This window comes from Liolophura sinensis, chromosome 8 (genome assembly GCF_032854445.1).
Source record: "Liolophura sinensis isolate JHLJ2023 chromosome 8, CUHK_Ljap_v2, whole genome shotgun sequence".
In the NCBI taxonomy this organism is placed as follows: domain Eukaryota; kingdom Metazoa; phylum Mollusca; class Polyplacophora; order Chitonida; family Chitonidae; genus Liolophura; species Liolophura sinensis.
Genome location: NC_088302.1, coordinates 37618677 through 37639505, shown reverse-complemented (window position 1 = coordinate 37639505; position 20829 = coordinate 37618677). Strand labels below are relative to the sequence as shown.

The following is a 20829-nucleotide window of genomic DNA, read 5'->3' as shown; positions in this document are numbered from 1 at the left end:
CATCAGTGAATAACTGGAGCCTAAGCACAGTCTGACAAAAAGCAAGAGCCAGAACTAACTTGTTCTCGTCAATATTGTGAGTCAACAACCCAGATAAAGTGATAGATTTAAAATGTCGGCGCACAGGCAACGGCATATGCAACGCATGAAAAACTAACAAGCACCCTAGAAATACAGGACCACCATCTGTAATAAATAGGACAAATGTCGAATCAAAGCATTTTTTTTTTGAATGATTTTTCACTTCAGTCAGATTTATGGGTCAAGGTAACTGAACAGAGACCACAGGGCATCGTGATATATCCCTATGGGCCGTGGAGTCAGGAAACGCTGGTCGAAGTCAAGTGGAACGAACAAAGAGGGGCTGAACCTCTTGGGTATTTGTATTTGACCTCCGTAATAATTGGAATCTGACAGCTGCCATATATTTAGCATATACAGTGCAAATTTATTTCTCACATATTTCTTGTGTGGGCTGGTGTGAATCTTTATTCATTTATTTGACTGACGTTTTAAGCCGTTCTCAAGAATATTCCGCTTTTACGACGTAGGCCAGCATTATGGTGTGACCACACCGGGATAGAGCGACTGCCATCAACATGTTGCTGGAAGACCCTCACAAGTCGACCGGAGAAGAAGCTGTCAAGACCTGGATCGCATTGGTGAGAAGCTCCTGGATCACTGTGCTGCACTAGTACACTAAACACCAGGCCACGTACCCGCACCTCACTCCTTGTCTGTTTTAGTATGGATATTTCTATTAGGTATTGCGTACTCCACGGATTGAACAGAAGAAAACAACTTACAGAACAGGTGTGCGGGATTTTGAGGGTCACCTACCAAATTCATTAGTATGTATCTTTTATAGATAATCTAGGGGCCCTGTGTGGTTCAGTCAGCTAAATCCTTATTCATACAAAAACCTTGTTCATACAACAACCGATTCAGCTACGGTTTATTAGTAATTAGGATTTATTTATTTGATAGTTGTTTTACGCCGTACTCAAGAATACTTCACATATACGACTGCGGCCAGCATTATGGTGGGTGGAAACCGGGCACAGCCGGGGGAAACCCACGACCATCCGCAGGTTGCTGCATACCTTCCCACGTACGGCCGGAGAGGAAGCCAGCATGAGCTGGACTTAAAATCACAGCGACCGCATTGATGAGAGACTCCTGGGTCATTAGGCTGCGCTAGCGCGCTAACCAACTGAGCCACTGAGGCCCCAGTAATTAGGAGGCTTGTGAAGTAATTGTCAAATCCTTGCGGTTTCCATCACGTATAAACACGACCCGCAGACATATAAGTGATATATCTGGGACATTAGATATAACTCCATTAACAAATTATAGTTATTCTTGATGTTCATAAAGAAACTTAAAAGAACTTAAAGAAAAGTACCGCTTGCAAACGAATTGTTGATATATATGTCTTTTTAAAAGTATGCTATGTTCGTTTTACTTTGGAGTTCGTTGATGAAATAAAAATTTCACTGTTGTCATTAAAAGTTTCTCTTATAGGAGTTTTTATGCTAAATTTATGCCCTTTATTCGTACTACATGTTTATTTGGGTTTGGAAGTGATTGTGTATTTCAAAAACAGATCCGTATTATTTGTGTTACACGTTTTCTTTTAGTTTTGGTGTTAGTGGATACTTCGAAAATGGGTCTCGCCAGTGTCAACGGCGTCTCTTGGTTGATGGCAAAACTGCTGGGGAACAACAAAGAATCAACATTTACTCATAAATGCACAAGGACTCACCATCATCCGAGTCATACACGTAGTAAACTTTTCCCCACTTATAATAATTGATAATGTCTACAATGGCCTCTATGTAGGACGGGTACATATTGATCTCATACTGGTACAGGTCATCCGCAGTGCCTCGTGCCAGGCTGGGAGTGATGAAGGGCATGTGCAGGGCCTGGCTGATAGACTGAGCTGCATTAACCGAACCGGACTTAGTCACGCCAAACAGGCTGAATACACCGTGCGACATCAACGAGCACACTGTAAGGAAAGAAAACAGAAAGGCGAAATATAATGTTCAAGTTTGTGATTACTTACAAAGCAGATAAAGTAGGACAGAATTTATTAAGGCGCCGTTTCATATAGCGCAGCCTGTGGCAAAAATATCTTAAAAGAAATGGCAGACAAACAGTGGCACTAAATAACCCGAATACACAACGCTAGGTTAAGCTGCGTTTGCCAAAAACAACATTTGATTCAGGTTCAGAGAGATTGATATGGTTCTATTTTATTGTACACTGCTGCTAGCTACAGAAGAACACCATCAGACATCTTCGCAACGACGCCAGATAGTTATAGGAGCACACCATCAGCTAGAACACCACAGGCATAAGTGTCAGAGGGTTGCATAAGACACAGCTTGGCGTTATTACAAGACCACTAGAAACCATCAGACATGATATAAAGTAATTACAAGACCACAAAAAACCATCAGACATGATATGAAGTTATTACAAGACCACTAGAAACCATCAGACATGATATGAAGTTATTACAAGACCACTAGAAACCATCAGACATGATATGAAGTAATTACAAGATCAATAGAAACCATCAGACATGATATGAAGTTATTACAACGTGACTGGAAATCATCAGGCATGATATGAAGTTATTACAATACCACTGGGAGCCATTGGGCATGGTTTCACCTTATTACAACACTTCTCTATGTCCATCAAAGCAAACCATCAGGCGTGGTTTCACCGTTTTAAAACACTTCTCTATATCCATCAGAGCAAACCATCAGGCATGGTTTCACCGTTTTACAACACTTCTCTATGTTCATCAAAGTAAACCGTCAGACATTGTTTCAGCTTATTACAACACTTCTCTATGTCCATCAGAGCAAACCATGAGGTATGGTTTCACCATTTTACAACACTTTTCTATGTTCATCAGAGCAAACCAGCAGGCATAGTTTCACCTTATTACAACACTTCTCTATGTCCATCAGAGCAAACCACCAGGCATGGTTTTACCTTATTACAGCACTTCCCCATGTGCATCTGAACAAACTATCTGGCATGGTTTCACCATATTACAATACCACTATGTCAATTAGAGCAAACCGTCAGGCATGGTTTCACCTTATTACAACACTTCTCTATGTCCATCAGAGCAAACTGTCAGGCATGGTTTCGCCTTATTACAACAGCATCACGGTATATCTATTATGCGGAGAAACTCGTCAGGAATTGTTTCACGTCATTACAACTGGATATCTATCAGAGCAAACCATCAGACGTGGTTTCATCAGATATGTTACAATGCTACTACAACATCACTATGAATGTATTAAAAATTTGAAATGTTTAACTACATCATTGAACAATTGGATGATTATGGGTGAACCAAGTCTTGTATTTAGTATCTGAACGAAATGCACATTAGAATTTTAATACCTATTAAGGAGACAGAAAATAAAAAGCAGCTAATAAATATGAAACTAAACAAATCGTAGTTGGCTTCTCCCTGCAGTCTGACTTTAACTGAAATCGCCAGATATAGCAATTTTCATATAGGTTTATGTAGCCTGATGCTCATGCTGTTATGATTATATCTAATCTGTAACAAAACGATGCAACATTTTACAATGATCAGAAACATATGGATTTTGTAAATCTGATAGTAAATCAACCTAATATTACATGTAAAAAATGGATGCCATACAGCAATAAAGCTACTTTGGAATACCACGCTCAGAGCGAACACTGACGTAACTCATTTACAACCAGCAATCGGACAAATTAGAGCTAACAGCCATATTTAGGCTTGAATAAGTGGTATATAGAAAAAACATAGGAATGGAAAAACATAAGTTGGGCAAAAAACAGAAAAACATGCATGAGCAACAAAGACATACGCGAATGATTGCCATTTGACAGTCAGGAAGAGGTTTATGGCGATTTCCTGGAATATGGTTGACTGTATTTATTTTAATCAAGTGGCGCTGTCAATGTAGCAGAAACTGAACTTTTAGCACAATTATATTTGAACAAACAAAAGTTCCAGCAAAAAGTCTGGTTGAGGTTATGCAGCCCTACACGTCATCAGATCTATTTCAAATGCTTAATATTAGAATATTACGCACCGGTTAAAATTGGACAAATCGACCAGGCGCCCTCAAGGTTATCGTTTTTCATCACAAATACACGTGTTCATCAAGGTAGATGTGTGCATTAGCTCGAAATGAAGTCATGTATAAATGACAAATTTTCTTTTTCTTTTTCTTTCATAGAAAAATGCATCTAAAACATGAATCAAGGCGTAAATTGTCATGGAAGGCCTGATATAAAAATGTACAGTTCATTTAGATACATGAATCAAATATCTAGTTATTTCCTATTATTTAACGCCTTGTTGGACCTATTTACAGCTTTGAAACTTTTGTTTGCTTTCGTCCGCAATTTATTTTCTGTGTTCTTGGGTAGGCTTAATATGTCTCAGATGAAATTAACCGATGTACACGCCCGGTTGTTAAATGCTAATTTTCTCAGTCAAGCGTAGTTCGTTGCTACCAATTTTATTTCAAAGACTTAATACAGATAAATGTACGCATATCCGTGGCATAATGCAGACAAATGTACACATATCCATGGCATGATGCAGATAAATCAGGTCTTAGTCTTTGATGAATGTTTTGGTAAACAACGTGTCATTTAGGACAAAGCAATCCGGGAGGTAATGACGCTATAACTATTCTTGAGCGTTGCAAGCCAATTAACCTCTGACTAGAGAACAAATCTGTGGATGGCCAAGGCACAGAATGAGATCAATCCTTGGGTTTTGTGGAAACTGCGTTTTCAGTTCTCAGTCTGAACCGGGTTTGTCCATGTACAAGATCAGCCCGGGTTGCCACAGTGCGAGCGTGAATCGACGCCGACCTTAGCTTAATCACTCAAATGTATTCCGAGCTGCCACGGTGGGGAGTGGATAAAAGCATTACGTTCTGCTAGGATGTGAACACTTCTCCTGAAATTTAAATTAGGACTATTTGTTTTAAAGTCCAATGTGATTCTCGCCGCCGTCAATGAAGACAGATAGCCACCCGAATGGACACATGAAGCCAATCCTTCCTCGTTTATGTCTTTGTTTTATTGCCGCACCAAAACTACTCGCTGGTCTTAGTTGACCGACCTGTAGGGTTTAAGGATTACCCAGAAGACCTGTTGAAAACATTACCGATGCGCGGCGCCCACAGATAAGAGCCATGCGAGATGCCTATGGCAAGGAATAGGTCTTTTTGACATTGTATTTTTATCAAGAAGATGTACTTATAACAATTTTTCACATTCAGATATGTTTACCTAATAAAAGCATAACAAATACAAGAACAAGTTTTAGTGACTTAAACAACGCCATTATCCATCTTTCTGCAATGTATATAAGCATCTATTTTTAATAAATTCATGGTGAAATGGTAAATAAATGTAAAATCAGGGAGTTGTGATACAGTTGATTTGAATGATAAGTTCAGTTATTATAAATATGGATGATCTTTAATGTTAATTTGCTGAAGGCTGTAACAAGAATGGTTAGGTATGTTTGTCTCAGACGGACATTAAATGGAACTCTTGTTGTTGGACCACGAGGCGATTCGGCCAACTGATGAAATCATGAGTTGATGTTGACTATAAAATTCTCCACATGTCCACTGCCATTTGTGTGAGAAGAACGTATAAACTAAATGAAGGATCAAAATTGCGCTCCTCTATAAGTGTTCTCCCTTTGTAGAGCTTCTTTTTTCACACCAAATCTGTCATAGGCACTTGTGGAAACAGGCCACGCTCACAAAAGTATAGGCAAGTCAAATATTCGCAGATAACAGCGCCGGTATGTAGAGACACTGAAGCGGTTTTTGTTAGGTATGATGTATTGATTCTCGTCAAACTATTGCTTTGCGCTTCCCCTTGAAAGGAGCCACCGTGATGGATGCCAATAGCCAGTTAAAATGGTCAAAATCGTTGGCATTTTAAGATCATGGCAGTCTCAATTTATGTTCTCATGAGAAACTTGCTCACGTAAAACTATGGAAATTTTTTCAAAAAAGCAGTGATCTTTCTCCTAGACTGACTGTTGAATTGTGGACTGCTTAAAATTGATAAGAATAACATTAATATTTAGCCATATGCCCCGGCCATGAAAGTCAACTCCAAAAAGCAGTTTTGGAAGATATTCAAGGTAATAACATAAAACAACTGTCATTATACAACACTTTTTTGTAAGGTTAAAGGGTAATATTGACACACCTTAGCCTTCCGAAACCAACCATTTCGTGTGTAAGCTAAATATTACTAGCTAGCTGATTATTTTGTCAAAAATATGCGAATTCCACAAAGTAAGTTTTTGTTTTAATAGATTGATCTAATGCATGAATACATTTCTCTTAACTATTAGGTCAGCACCAAAAAGAATATTGTATGGTATTGAATTATTGAATATGCAATGATATAAAAGGTAATGAATTTGTAAGAAGAAGAAAACAATGCTTGATCTGAAGCTTTTGGTTATCAGTCCTTACGAATGTTGTTCTGAGGCCTTCGGCAGACTGTCTTGATGATTGTTGTTTCGAAGTCTTTGGAATCAGAAAATTTATTTCTGAGTTCTTTTCAGTCTTTGTGGATGCTCTGAAGTTTTTGATTATCAATCCTTGACAATGTTGTTAGCCTTCGGTAATCAGTCCTTGCGAATTTTGTCCTGAAGCCTTTGGTTATCAGTCCTTGCGAATGTTGTCTTGAAGCCTTGGTGATGCTATGATTCAGGTTGTTCTGAGGTCTTTGAGAATCAGGCTTCAACTCTGTTATTTTGAAGCCTTTGGATGTCAATTGTTGTGACTGTAGCTCTGAAGTTTTTTGTTATTATTTTAAAGATTATCACCGTTCTCCTGGGTCATTTGACCTGGACTAGACAGTAGTCAGTTTTGGAGGACACTATCCAGAAGTTGTCATCGAAATTTAATGTTTTAACATGAAAATGAGATCAGCGCATTTACCTTGTCATGACATAACACTACACACGCAAGTTGAGTAAAACCAGAGAAGCGACGACGGTGTGATAGCTGACAAATGGTAACATTTTACCGAGACAACTTACCTCATTCAGGGTTTTATACTAACTGTTCATGTAAAGGGTTAAAAAGCAAACCTACACAACCACTAAGGGTCTTGTGTTCTTATCCGGGTGTGTGGAAATGTTTCCATGTGCTTTCCGTTGCGCAATTTTTATACCGGATACAAATGTTGAAATATCTCCGTTATCAGTGTTGATGGGTCACATACTACTTTGGCACGGTCAATCAGTGAAACTTCTAGCAGAACACAGTTAATCATCAAAGCAGTAAGGCGCGTTTGAACAATGCGCAAACATTAGCAGAGTGTTGTTAGATATTTGACATGGTTTCGACTGTTCATCTAATTTATTCGTTGAATTGTACATCAAAAGGAAAAGATCAAATAAGGTTGCGATCGTTTCCATGTGCTGCTGTGAGATTGCATAGTGTAAGCTCACAGCTAAATAACTGCGAAAATACTCAAACAAATTGTTGTTTGCCAGTGTTGACATTGGGGTAAGATTCTATAGAGGACATGACTGGACAAACTAAGAAGACCGACTGAGACCGGTGCCGCGAACCCTCTGAAAATGTCTGTTTTATTGTCCAATTGGCTGGTTTAAGAGCAGGTCGCGTACGTGACATGATAACGGTTAATATTGTTCAGCTGGCCTGAGAATCTGTCCCTGTGATCTGGCCAGTACAGGCTTGTGTGATGTAGGGGAAATGGTCGCTTGGCTTGCTGCATTTGCAGGCAATATTAGATCCACCGGGAGCACTCCGAAGCTAATGACACTTGACTAAAGCTTTCAATTACGCCTCGATTGTTGATGCCTTTACCCCAGAGAGAGTGTTCCCAAGTGGCTTTTGCCTTGCCGGTAACTCCCAGCGCTCTGCTGAATCACACCATTAGCTAGTAATTATAAAGTTTTAAAATCCAAAACACTTAGGTTAAACAAAAAAGCAAGAGACCTCGATGCAAAAATTGGACAACACGCAATCCCTACCCACCACGTTTAACGTTACAACTGCTGATAGACTTGCCAGATATATTGGTGCCTGCACGAAGATGTTGAAACAAGTTGAAAGCAAACAACAGTCTCAACTGTGCAATGTGTAAGTGTTGTGCACACAATAGCTTATAAAATTCCCAAGTTTCAAAGTTGAATATGTATGGTGATAATAGAATGGCATTCGTGCTTGAGATACCATGCTTTCTGCGTTAGAGAATTGAGAGTGCAAAGTGCTGTCCCTTGCGACTTGGTGGTGTCCCTTTGCAGCATGAGAGCGGGAACTCAGTTTGGTTTAACATGGAGGTGTGTGTACTAAAAATGATAAACAAGCATTATGAATTATGTATTTAAATGGTTAGGCTGTTACATGATGAGAATATAAATGTATTCATACTGACATATTGACAATAGGCCACAAAGGGACGTCACTCTGTTCTCATTATGTTCGAAAATTCCCTATTGTTGGGAAAGGTCGATGGCTTTGCTTGTACATAGGTCGATATTTCCAGGATAAAGTTCAAATAAAACTTCGAGAGGAAAGCTAAACCCGTATTCATAAGACGCCAGATTATAGGATGGATTTATCATTATGTAGAGATTTTACGATATGACCTGAAAGCCAATTATTGATCAACTCAAACTTCTGCTTGTTTAATCATCGACTTAATTCACAAAATCATTTGAACAAATCTAAAGTAAACTGATCCTAGAGCATTTTTTTTTTATCACAGTGTCATAATATGAGATCACAAAAAAATTCCGCTTGCTCTGCCAGATTTCCTCCAATTATAAGGCTGGCTGCTGTCGTATAAGAGAAATAGGTTTTGAGTGCGGTGTGAAACACCAATCAAATAAATGAAGAAATAAGCACGTAAAATATATATTCCACAGGAATATATATTAATATAATAGGAATCTATCACTGAGAGCCCTTTTCAGCATATCATATTACGACTCTAAGGAAGTCCGGTCGTCGTGACGGTCATGAAATCCTTACGTATTCTTTATTTTCGTTCTAAATTCATTTCTTATTTATTGAAGAAAGATTACTCCTTTTTCTTTGAATTTCAAAGATATTTATTTCATTTCGGTGAATGATATTCTTTAAACCTACACGTCTGCTTGAAAATCAGAAGTCCGGAAAATGTTAGGTCAAGTTTGTAATTCAAGTCTGTGGTTCTGTACTCTTATCTCCTACATTGCTCACTTAATAGAATATGCAACATGCAAGGTTGTGAGTATTTTGTGTCGTTATTAGTTTGTTTGTATCTGAAAATAACGTTTGCTAAATTTATTTTAATATTGCGAACGTTCTAACATATGAAAGATATGATAACACGACCATCTGATGTCACTACGAACATAGTAACAGTTCAGCCTTGAGCACGTGGGCGTCTGAACTCAGAACGTGATCGGTATCCACCGTTGTGCCCCTCACGCTTAAGCTGAATAATAGCCTATAGAACTCATTTTGTATGCTGAAATCGTGTATACAGTGTGGTCAGCTGTGATGGTAGTAGAGGTAATATCTGCAAGACGTACCCCAAAATCATATTAATAAAAATTAATAATTTAAGACAGCCAAACTAAATATCATATTTTATCTGCTATAGTTTGGTAATCAGCCATTTGGTTCAACTGTTAAAATTTTCCCACTGCAATGGTCGATACTGATGTCTCTGCTGAGCTTATCCAACCAGTCCTACATCCACCATTCCTACTTTCGTTATGATAAATGACATCAATTTGGGCACTAAGAACAGAATGATGTAAGATTTCCTAATACGTGCATATAGGCTTCGAGACTGATAATGCTGTTCCCCATGATGTAAGGTCAATTCCGAATGGAAACCAATTAGGTGACGGGTGGGTCATCGTATTTTCCCTACCTCCAAATCTGATTATATCCAGCCTGGACACAGTAAACTATTGTCTAATGGAAAATCGATGCTAATGTTATACACAACCGCTGGTGAAAATGACTTGGGAGAAATTGGATGCTAATTCAATTCGGAAGCAGAGAACAGCCACCTGAAATTTTCGACATGGCGATTAGGGTAGAAGGTTTCTAGATGCTCGCACCCGGCGACTCACTTTACTGGCTATCTCGATGCTACGGACTCTTGGAGCACGCGCCTCCACGGCAACGGTCAAACCAAGGGGGGCGCCTTTGAAGCAACCTTTGACATTTGTTCTCGTGGTTTTCATCAATCACGTGGCTGAACTAGCTGATTGCGTGATATTACTGTGACAGCCGGCAACTACCCCAAAGACGACGGGCACCAAGCGTGAAAGAAAATAAAGATTTGGCACGCCCAAACATGAGAAAATTGGGGATTTCTGATAAAAGATACACTCTCGATTAATTGGAAATAATTTTTCAATTAGTTGCTGATCAATACGACACTCTTTTGTCCGTATCTTATTATTTTCGCATCGTCATTACGCGTTCACCAGTGGAAGTAAGGACTTTATAACGATCAACTGAGATGGGCGCTTTGTGTAAGTTTTACCGAGGCAATGTGTGGATAAGGATGTAAAACTTACGCCATTTTATTTCACCGAACAAGTCTGAGCCAGAACCATTCCGTTTATGCTGGTTAGAATCAGCTAACTTTCACGATGCTATTACCAAAATTAGTTTTCGCTTTTGACATCAGACCCGGTTTTAAAACTGCGTGCTCCGTTAATGGTTAGGGTACTTTGAGGGGATATTCGGTGTTAGGCAACACTCTGGGGATAACAAAGTTTCCTGCAATGATATTACAGAGGATTACGCAGCCATAAGATATGCCTTTGTGCCAAGCATAGAGATGAATACGATTAATTTCATACTTTAAGAACAAGGGCTTTCATATTCTACTTCAAAAGGTTAGACTAGGATTAGATACGAGGTATCATTTCCAGATGTGACCTTGGTCGTAGTGGAAAAGCGTTTAGCTTTGGTTTTATATCACCAAACATAACAGGGGTACTCTGAAATATTATATGGCTCTTAAGGCACCTGTCACATCAGGATACCTAAAGTCAGTGGCAGAATCAGTAGCGGAATCAGTTACCCTCAATATCGGCTGCCAAAGCAAAGAGCGGCCTAACGGTAAAATCAGGCGGTAGCTGCTCTCCATACAACACCTTCGGATGACAGCCCGCCATTAGCTGATCCAAATGTGAGGTACAGATTAGTAAACCTGAAAGCGATTTCGGGGGCAGGAATTAGTGCCTCCACCCAGCTGTCATTACGCGTTAACGGGGGGCACTGCGCCATTCACCTAATGGATGCTGAATCCTGTCTATTTCTTGAAAGTGAGAGTCCTGATTTAATAAGCCAACATCGCGCGTCCCCCATCCGCGTTTAGACTCGTCCCCCCTGCGGAGACTGTCTGCTGATCCTAGGGTTAAGTATACGCGGTTTTATATATGGGCAAATCGTCCATTATACGATCAACCCCCCACACGCTCGCTACCGCAAGGACAAAATTTGCCCTGGTTTGGTGCTTATCCCTATATTGCGGTTACACACCCCCCCCCCCCCCCCCCCCCCAACTATCATCCCTGCCCACACCACTACGTCCGCTTCACTTATATATCACCTAATACACACCCGGATCAGCTCGTGCCATTTGATAACCTGATTAAACCATTTGTGTTGGCTCTGTTGAAACTGTGGAAGTGTCAGTGGCCTCAGCCCTTGCATAGATACGTAAAACATCCACAAGAGGTGGGTGTTGGGGGTGGGGGTGGGGGGGGGGGGGTGGGTGGGGATGGGGTGGTTGGGTGGTGGGGTGCTCCAATAGGCACGTTTTTAGACTTACTGATACCACGAGGAAAAAGTACTATATTTGCAACAGGGGTAAAACGCTATGGTGATCCTACATTCTAAAGCACATTCCGTGTATCGCCTACTCGATTGTAACTGTATTAGATTACTTATTGTTTTGTTATCTACGGTGGATAATATGACCAATGTAGCATGGAGTGAATTGTGGTATATTTGCCCTATGTACAAAGCTGTATCAAGATTGTGAAATACGAATCCCAGACAATATGGCGCATTATGTATCGTCCATATGACGGTCGTAGTTTTGGATTACTTTTTGTTTTGTTATCTAAGGTGGATAATACAGTCTGTGTTACAGGAAACTAAGCCGATTTCACTATCAAGAGCGTAGGCTACATAAAAAAGGACAATGATTAAGCCTGTACCCAGAACATTTGTATCTCTGCGGAATCTGTGCGTGTGTGTAATTCAATGGACTGGCCCCAAGTTGTTTGCTGTTGAATGTGGCACCGTCTAGCTTCCGGGACAATGGGTTTTCGGCAAGGGCCGTACCAGATATCAGCCGGATATTAACATTGATTCTCAGTATACCGCAGGGCTGAAATGAAAAACGTGCGCACTACTATGGGTATCAAATAAAACAAAATTTTGAATAATCAGGTTGCCAGAGGAATGATGAGCTAGCCTGGGATTTGTTTAACACAATCAGCTAAGCCGTCATCACCTTTTAAGGAAAAAAAAAGTATCCAACTATGGAAATCACTTAGGGAGAAAATACCACCCGGCTAATCTAATGGTGCTACTGCTGCGATCTGTACTACATTAGCATTTAAGGAACGGCGAATCTATTCCAGGGAATATGGCTAACATAAAGAAAACATTAGGTGTGCGTCCAAAACGAGCCAGGCAAGAGGAGGAGCGGAAGATGTGTACTTAAGCCTTGTAAAGATGCCAGCCAAAGTCGGTTATTTATTACACTTGACATCTAAATTGCACGCAGTTACGGCTTTCCGGACTCCCACAAGGTGCATGTGAAAAGCATATTTACCTCAAATGCGGCCGTCGCTTGTTACATTATGTATAAGAATATTGGCGTGGCAGCAGTCCGTGGTCCACTTTCAATTTCCGATAAGTGTTTTTACAGTGCCTCTCTTGGTCTTCGGTGTGCTTCCGGTGTAATGGCTATGATGTTGACCAACTCCCCACTACTGAGGCGCTTTTAACCTAACAATGATTTTACACGTAAATGTATGTTTAGTGACGGCAGGGCTGTAATTAACAATACTTGAATTTCTATTACAGCTCGAAGTAGGCTGGAGCCATTAGGAAAGTACAAGTCCCCCAAGAGAGCCGACAAGTTAGTTACTAGGCAACCCATTGGCGAAACAATCATAATCAATTTGACATGTTCAGCTTCAAAACTCCACAATGCTTCTTGACTTTGTGTCATGATTCTTTTATGCAGTCAAACATTGTGTGCAAAGTGACCTAAAAATATTAGTCCAAGGACATGCTTATGGTTTAACATTTTAATAGTCTTGTTCATTGCTTCAGTGAAGAGAACACACATTGCAAAATATCCACACGTATATTACAGGCTGACAGTAATAATGCGCACTTCATGGGAGCTACTACTGTTTGGACCTCCAAAGTAAAAAGATTCATATAAGACAATTCAGATAACAAAATAAGCTGGGGTACAATTACAAGGGTGTAATGAGTCTACGGATAAAAGATTTCTAGTATAAAACTAGTTTTGGTCATGGGTTGAATTGCTGCATGTGTAAAGGCATATCACAACAAAGGCTAAAGAAATGAAAGCACAGCAGTGCAAGAATATGCAGCTAAAATGTAACAAAATATAACTTTTCCACCAAACTTATACCGTGCGCTGCTGGTATGTTACCTTCCATAAACAGTTTGATTAACAGTAACTGCAACGTGAGTCATCATGGAAACGTTGCGGTTAACTTGATGAAAAGTTTAGACTACATGTAATTTCGACTTGGTTAATGGTAGAATATGAAGGCATGCGATTCGCTAAAATGAAGACATCAATGGAAGAGTGGCTGGAGGGTCTATAACCGACGTCTTGTTAATAATCAATGTGTCGCTACTCTGATGTACATTTGTTACATTAAAGACTGAGCAACAACGTTAAAATATGTCACGGGGAGGATGAAGGTGAATGATTTATCTGGCTTTTACAGTGTATCTCCAGACGCTGCTCCATCATACACGTCTCTACCAGAACAAAGTTGTTGAGGTGCTTCTAGGCTGATGAAGGATGCAATGATGACCATAATTTCTGGGGAGAAAATTAGTCTCAGCCAACCCCAGCAGGGGATACATACCATGGCTTTAACGCCACAGTTTGAATGTACTGGAAAAAGACACATGAGTTGTGCATTTCCCGCCGCGGAAGTAAATGAAGGTTTGTTGACAGAGATTGACGAGGATCAACCTGTCAAGTTGTGAAAATGTCAGTTCATTTGGATTTTAATCAGCAGCAATCGAGCCGTTGACAACCTACAAGGTGGCTTTTTTTATACCTAAAAGTCTCACGCTATATCCAAGAGTTATTGAGTAAGGCAAACCGAAATCTTTTAAGTCGAGTTGCGGAAATGCACTACATAAGCCCAGCAGAATGGTCTGGATTTTGTGATGTGTACGGTGTGATTATAACGATAAAAGCTCAGGCTGTAAGCAACCAGCTGATCCTAGGCGAACAGTTAATTAAAAAAGTGTCAGACATGACGTAAAGCGTCGGTACCAATGAACCGGATTTAATCTTTGACCAAGGTAAGATGGAGGATTTTGAAACCCGTCCCAGCTGCGTTAGTCCCAATTTCATACTTGTGGCTGGTAGGTTTATTACTAGACAATCAAATCAGTTGAAGTATTCTGGGTTTCAACATATTCAGGTCCACACACGCCATTCTAAATATAACGTTATCTAATGGACTGATGCATTTCCATGAAAGCTTGTATGAATCTCCACCACTGAACGAGAAGCTTTCACAATGGCCTACCATAATGTTTATTACATTTTTTTTACAATTCGTGGTATAATTATATGAGCAAATTTGCTTTCTGAAGAGCTTTGATATCCGCTTTAGAACACGTCGAAGGGAAGCTGTGATTCTGGGGTCCCCGTATCGGTTTAATGGGTTTTGTTCCCCACCTGGACCGTCTCATATCCATGGACAATTTCAATTGTATTTACAGGAACCCTATCTGGAAAAGTCAATTTCAGGATGAAAATGGAGCTGTTGACTTTGCTGTTCACATCAGAATTGCTTTGTTTGTGGAGTGAAATTGACATTTTCAGCTATTGGCAGAAATAGTAGCCCTTTAAGCGACAAAGGCCGGAGAAGAGGTATTTGATGATGTTATTCATATTCCAGACAGGATACTCTTAAAGTCAGAAAAGGCACGATGGTGTAATTGCTCTTGAGAACCTATTGTTTTCTGAACCATTTCAGGATTCAGAGCGATATCTTGCAAATCCACCGGGCGAAGCAATATGAATAAACAATGTGTACAAAAGGTAGAGATATGTTTGAACTTCTGATTCATTTATGATGGAGGCATCCTAAATCTAACAGCTACTGCTCCCCAGAGCCCAATAAGCAAAGAAAAACTTCCATTGAGAATTTGTGGCCTATGAAATTGACCAGTGATAGCAGGTAAAAAAACAGGACTTAACTGTTTAGGACATTAATGTTTATCCAGATATTTACATTACCACGCTCTGATTTCCTGATTTGTTTTTAAAAGTTATGATCTTGAGTTATGTCCACCATATCCAATACAAACAATATAAACGCTAACTCACACGCGGACATACCAATGAAATATGGCTGGCGACATGCCAACATAGTGGCAGTCGTCAGTTTTCAATGATGCAAGGACAAAATTTGTCGATGTTTTAGGCACAATATCCGTATCAAATTTCCAACTGGATGTCCTAAAACTGTTTCTTAAGGCTAATACAAAAAAGATATATCAGACATGTCAACAATTAAAGTTCAGGGTCCAGTTGTTCAAAAGTGTGTTAGAACTTAAGCCCGGTATTAACGTTAGTCTAGACTATGTTGCCATTTAATTTGTACTAAGATGAAACTGGTATTAAGATTTAAGCCTGGATTAACTTTAATACACTGGCCCCAGCGATCTGAATAGTTATCATGTGAAAGTGAAAACAAAGACGGTGATACAGGCATGAAGTTTATAGGCACCATCTACCAATAACCCAGTTGTAAATTTACAAAAGGTATAAAATGATGGAACCATTGACAAAACATCTTTTGTAACAAACGCTTGTGTCCTACACTGACGTCCTCGCATTACTTTCATGATCTTACAAAGGCTACTAGGTGTGATATATATAAAAATGTAAATTCGATGTGAAAGATCCATCGATACATTGTTATCTATGTATGTATACGACCTAAAATCAAAGAATCTCTTTTGCCACACACCTGGAGATAGATAAGACATTGCAGTGTTTCAATATAAAATTTCAAGAAAGATGTATTCTCTGGTCATCATTATTCCACGCTATTACAGGTAACAAATTAAATTAAAAATTGACCATATGAGCTAAAAGTTTCAAAAATTTAAATATGCTTTTAATTAAAAAAAAAGATTTGAAAAATATGAGGGAATTTGTTTTAAGGTTAAGTATTCAGCTACATGTGTGCCAAATTTTAAAGCATTATGTTGAGCAATATGCGAGAAATAAACGTATTCCGCCATTCGACTGTCAGAAACAGATCTTATAGTGATTGTGTACGTGGCTGGTGTACTTTTGAACTCAACCACTGCTATACGTTATTCATGTTCACAAATGAATATAATTTTTTCAGATGTCTGCTGGAACAATCATAAATATTCATCGGTTAGTAATTACACATTGATATCTTTCAGAGCTTGGTGGCCTTAGGTTAAGAAACGGTGTCAATACTGCGAATTATATTACGAAAGTAATCTTTAGCAAGCTCTTGTTAAACACACACGAGAGAGTAGCCTGCTGTTTCTAGATTCTATTATTTGTTACTATGATTTTCAATTTCAAAAGCATGAATTTTTGATTAGTTTTAATGTGAATATTTTTCTGCTTTGTTAACTCAGAATTGTTACAAAGGGATAATAATAATATGATAATTAGCATAAATGACTTCGTAGCAGTGGTAAGAGAAAATCATTGGTTTAGATGACATCATAGATCTGGTAATCGAAATTCATTGTCCACTTAAAAGAAAAACATGTTTTCATCCCAATTCAAGCGTATCTTGAGAAAAAAGCTGTGTATGGTGTATTTACACAAATCAAACAAAAACATTTAATCGCCACAGCTGAGAAAACAAAACAATATGATTTGCACTGTAAAACTATTTGTAAAAAGTTTAGCTGGACGAGTTAAACAGAAGCCTTCTGTTGTCCACCACTCTTCTAACTCTTTACCATGGAACACGATCGAAAGAGGTAGTAATAAAGCCAGTGGCAATTATCTGACACAGTTATTGTATCCCGATGTGAAGCCTTTGGGAATACTGGTACCGAAAAATCCAAGCAGTTCCACTGTTTAAGAGGTTTGAGATGCATTCACAGTGTTTTTTCAGAGCCTTATGAATGCTATTATTACTAATCCAGACTTAGTCCAAGCTTCGAAAGAATGATCACGTCGGGTTAATTATCTCGAGAGTCAATCTCTCCATACTTGTCTCTGTTTTAAGGGTAGATTTAGTTCTACGACGTGTTCACAATTCTTTGGGTGCTTCGTGGTTTACAGAACTTTCATAACTTTCTGACAGATACTACAGTTTTGAAATTACGTAGCACAACGCATCAATAACAAAACATTTCTGAACAAAAATCCAAACAGGAAAGGCAGTATATGAAATAGCAGAGTTCAGCAGAACTGAAGGGAAACCGTTCCCAAAGATTCTCCAAAATGGCACATCTTATCTGGATGTATGCTTTTTGCTGTCACGACATCCAGAGCTTACCCTCATGTGGATTGTACAAGAGAGATAACTTCAGCTAAAATATTGGCAACTATCCACGCATAGATAGCAATATCCCGGTGATCTTTGCGTGTAATATTTACATATCTCGCTTACACTAGATCTCGTTAGAACATGTACGATTTCAATCGTGGTCATAAAATGTTCTTGCAGAAACTTTTAAGTGAAGGCTTCACGACCAAATGCTTTAAGACTGCTGACATTTTGTAAAAAAAAAATAGCAGGCTTTATCTGCAATATACGAGCATACTTCACCTAATATTTTTTCTATGCTGCAGACTTGCAAACAGATTCTTTGTCTGAATATATAACTGTGAAGAGTGTATACAGGCTTTTACATTTGACGCTTAGCCCAAGTAGTGTATACTAAAGGAATTTTACAGGACATAATATTGCAAGTGATCAGATGCATATTTGTATCAACGAATAATGGGTTTTCTTATTTAACCGTTCCTGCATTAACGACAGCAACAACGCACTGAATATCATTCAGTCAGACAATCTATCAATAACTAAGAGAAACAGCAGGCAAATTTCATGGTAATCTATTTTTTCCGCTTCTTACTGAATAAGGTTTACAGCAGGAGATTCCTAGTTCAATCGTAATTACGCCTATTAACGGCCGGGTATCACAAATAACTCTCGTTTTTTTCACGGTACTTTTGCCGAATAAAGAGCTAATTTACATAGCTTTAATGGCAATTTTATTTCGTTATTAAGTTAGCACAGCACTGTCACATTAGCAGGGCCCCTGAAATCGATGAAAGTGGCAAATTGTTGCCGATCACCCCTGGGGTTTGATCGTCGTTGCGTGCTATTCCCAGAAAAATTTCACAAATAATCTATTTTTTTTTTCATCCTGACTGCAGCTTTAGCTATAGTAGTGCCCCATGTTGGCCATGAAAACAGTCATAAGAGAGTATGGTTTGCTTTCTAGAATGCCAATTTGACCTGGATAAAGCATTTACGATTTGTGCATCATCAAGAGACTTAGTACTCAGTGATCCGTCCACAAATTGATAGACTAATGGGAGTGCGTCTGAGGGACTGGGCTATCCCGGAAGAGGTGAGAAAGGCCGACAGGGTGGTGTGGGATTAACTGTCTAAGACTTACTTCTCTCACTCAGGGTGTAGCTGTCTTTCACGTCAATTAATGCTACCGTGAAGTTTAGCTTCGCCCTCAACTGCCCGTTGATGTTCACATCTTGGATTTTAAACCGAAACGCCGTATGGATCTCCACAGAATCTCTGTCAAAAATTGCACCTGGGGAATATAAAAAAGGAAGAATGTCGATGAAATCATCGTCTTTTGCATTCACACAACAATACATTTATTCTACTCTTCCACTGAATCACGAACAGGTGAAATGAAAACCAGTTGGCCAGTCTTGGTGTCTACATTAACTGTCTGGCTATTTCATCTCTTCACGCCTTCTGGATAGATCTTGAGCGCTATTCATCTACTTTGCGCTCATAAAAAGGTCTCAGGCAACGCGCCAAACATGGTTACTTTTCACGGCTTATCTTTTTGAGATCTGGCGAGACACAATCTACATCAGCTCTTGCTATATTTGCATGAATAGCTGTCACCTTACCACACTTAGCATATTGATCCGGACACGACCACCTTCTGGTTTACGTTTGAGAAACGTCGGGTACACTTCACTATGATGGATGTGTATAGCTCTGCTGTGCTCTACACCAATATGTATGACGCACTTGAAGTGACTTTAGGTAATGGACATATACCGTATCAATTTAGAACGTAAAGCATATACAGTGACAAATACCAGAACTTTAATGCAAGTCTTATCACTTTTTGGGAAGTTTTACGGTTTGCCATATGACATACGCCATGGCACGTCTTTCGTTCTTAGCGTCCATAACATTCTAAAGAAATGATTCCATTTAGGACAAACTCGCAGAAAAGTGGACAGGATGGTCAGGTACATGTATATGGATTAACATTAACAAGAGTCCAGCAGAATGAATCAACATTAACAGTGAGAAAGTCTAGAAGAATTGGTCAACATTAGCGGTGGTAAAGGCTAAAAGAATGGGTCAATGTTAACAGTGATAAGGTCTAGAAGAATTGTCAACATTAGCTTTGGTAAAGTCAAGAAGAATGGGTCATTGATAACAGTGATAATGTCTAACAGAATGGGTCAATATTAGAGTTGGTAAAGTCTAGAAGAATAAATCAATGTTAACTATGGTAAAGTCTAAAAGAATGGGTCTACATTAACAGTGGTAAAAATCTGAAAGATTGGGTCAATTTTAACTGTAGTGAAGTCTGAAAGAATGAGTTAACATTAACTATGATAAAACGGGTCAACATTAGCGGTGCTAATGTCTAGAATAACGGGTCAATATAAACAAAGTGCGCTTAAGAGATAATACTAACAGGGTAAAATCTAAAAGTGCCCAAGTAGTCTTCATGGACAGTCCAACAGGTTAAAATCGGCAATATAACCAGTCTTGGACAAATTATCGAAAAGGGACAGAACAAATCTAGTGTAGCCGGAGCGAATAATACATGTATAACATGTATCTTGTTGATGATAAACTGTTTAAGAACAATGGCGGCCTTCTGGTAACAGTTGAAATACGCCGATAAGATGTCACAGACAAGGAAATGTCACTGGGAACTGGGTCCTTTACAGGTCTATAGTCATTCAAACAGAAAGACTATAATGAATCTGTCAAGTGGTGTTTTCAGAAGGAATACATGTACATTGTATGTATTATGTTACAAAAAGTGTAAGTGTCCAATTTAAAGAGATGAAATGCTGAAACTATAAATTCTGTTCAATTGCTTTAGAAATGACTGTTTGTGGCGGATGATGTAACGGGTAAAGAATTTAACCTTCGGCTCACACTGGACTTGAGTCAAGACAAGTACACTCAGTATCGATTTATTT

General features: G+C 39.1%; 1 protein-coding gene across 3 annotated transcripts in view; it reads right to left on the bottom strand.

The window, feature by feature from the left end:
- LOC135474114 (glutamate receptor-like) overlaps positions 1 to 20829 on the bottom strand; it is a 53919-nt gene that overhangs the window by 17395 nt on the left and 15695 nt on the right. For 2 of the 3 annotated variants that reach the window (XM_064754127.1, XM_064754128.1), the window contains exons 2-3: positions 19023 to 19172; positions 1766 to 2014 (exon numbers count right to left, since the gene is read on the bottom strand). In XM_064754127.1, coding sequence (XP_064610197.1) covers positions 1766 to 2014; positions 19023 to 19172 — 399 coding nt within the window. The remainder of the gene's footprint in view (positions 1 to 1765; positions 2015 to 19022; positions 19173 to 20829) is intronic. The other variant, XM_064754129.1, reaches the window with a different exon arrangement.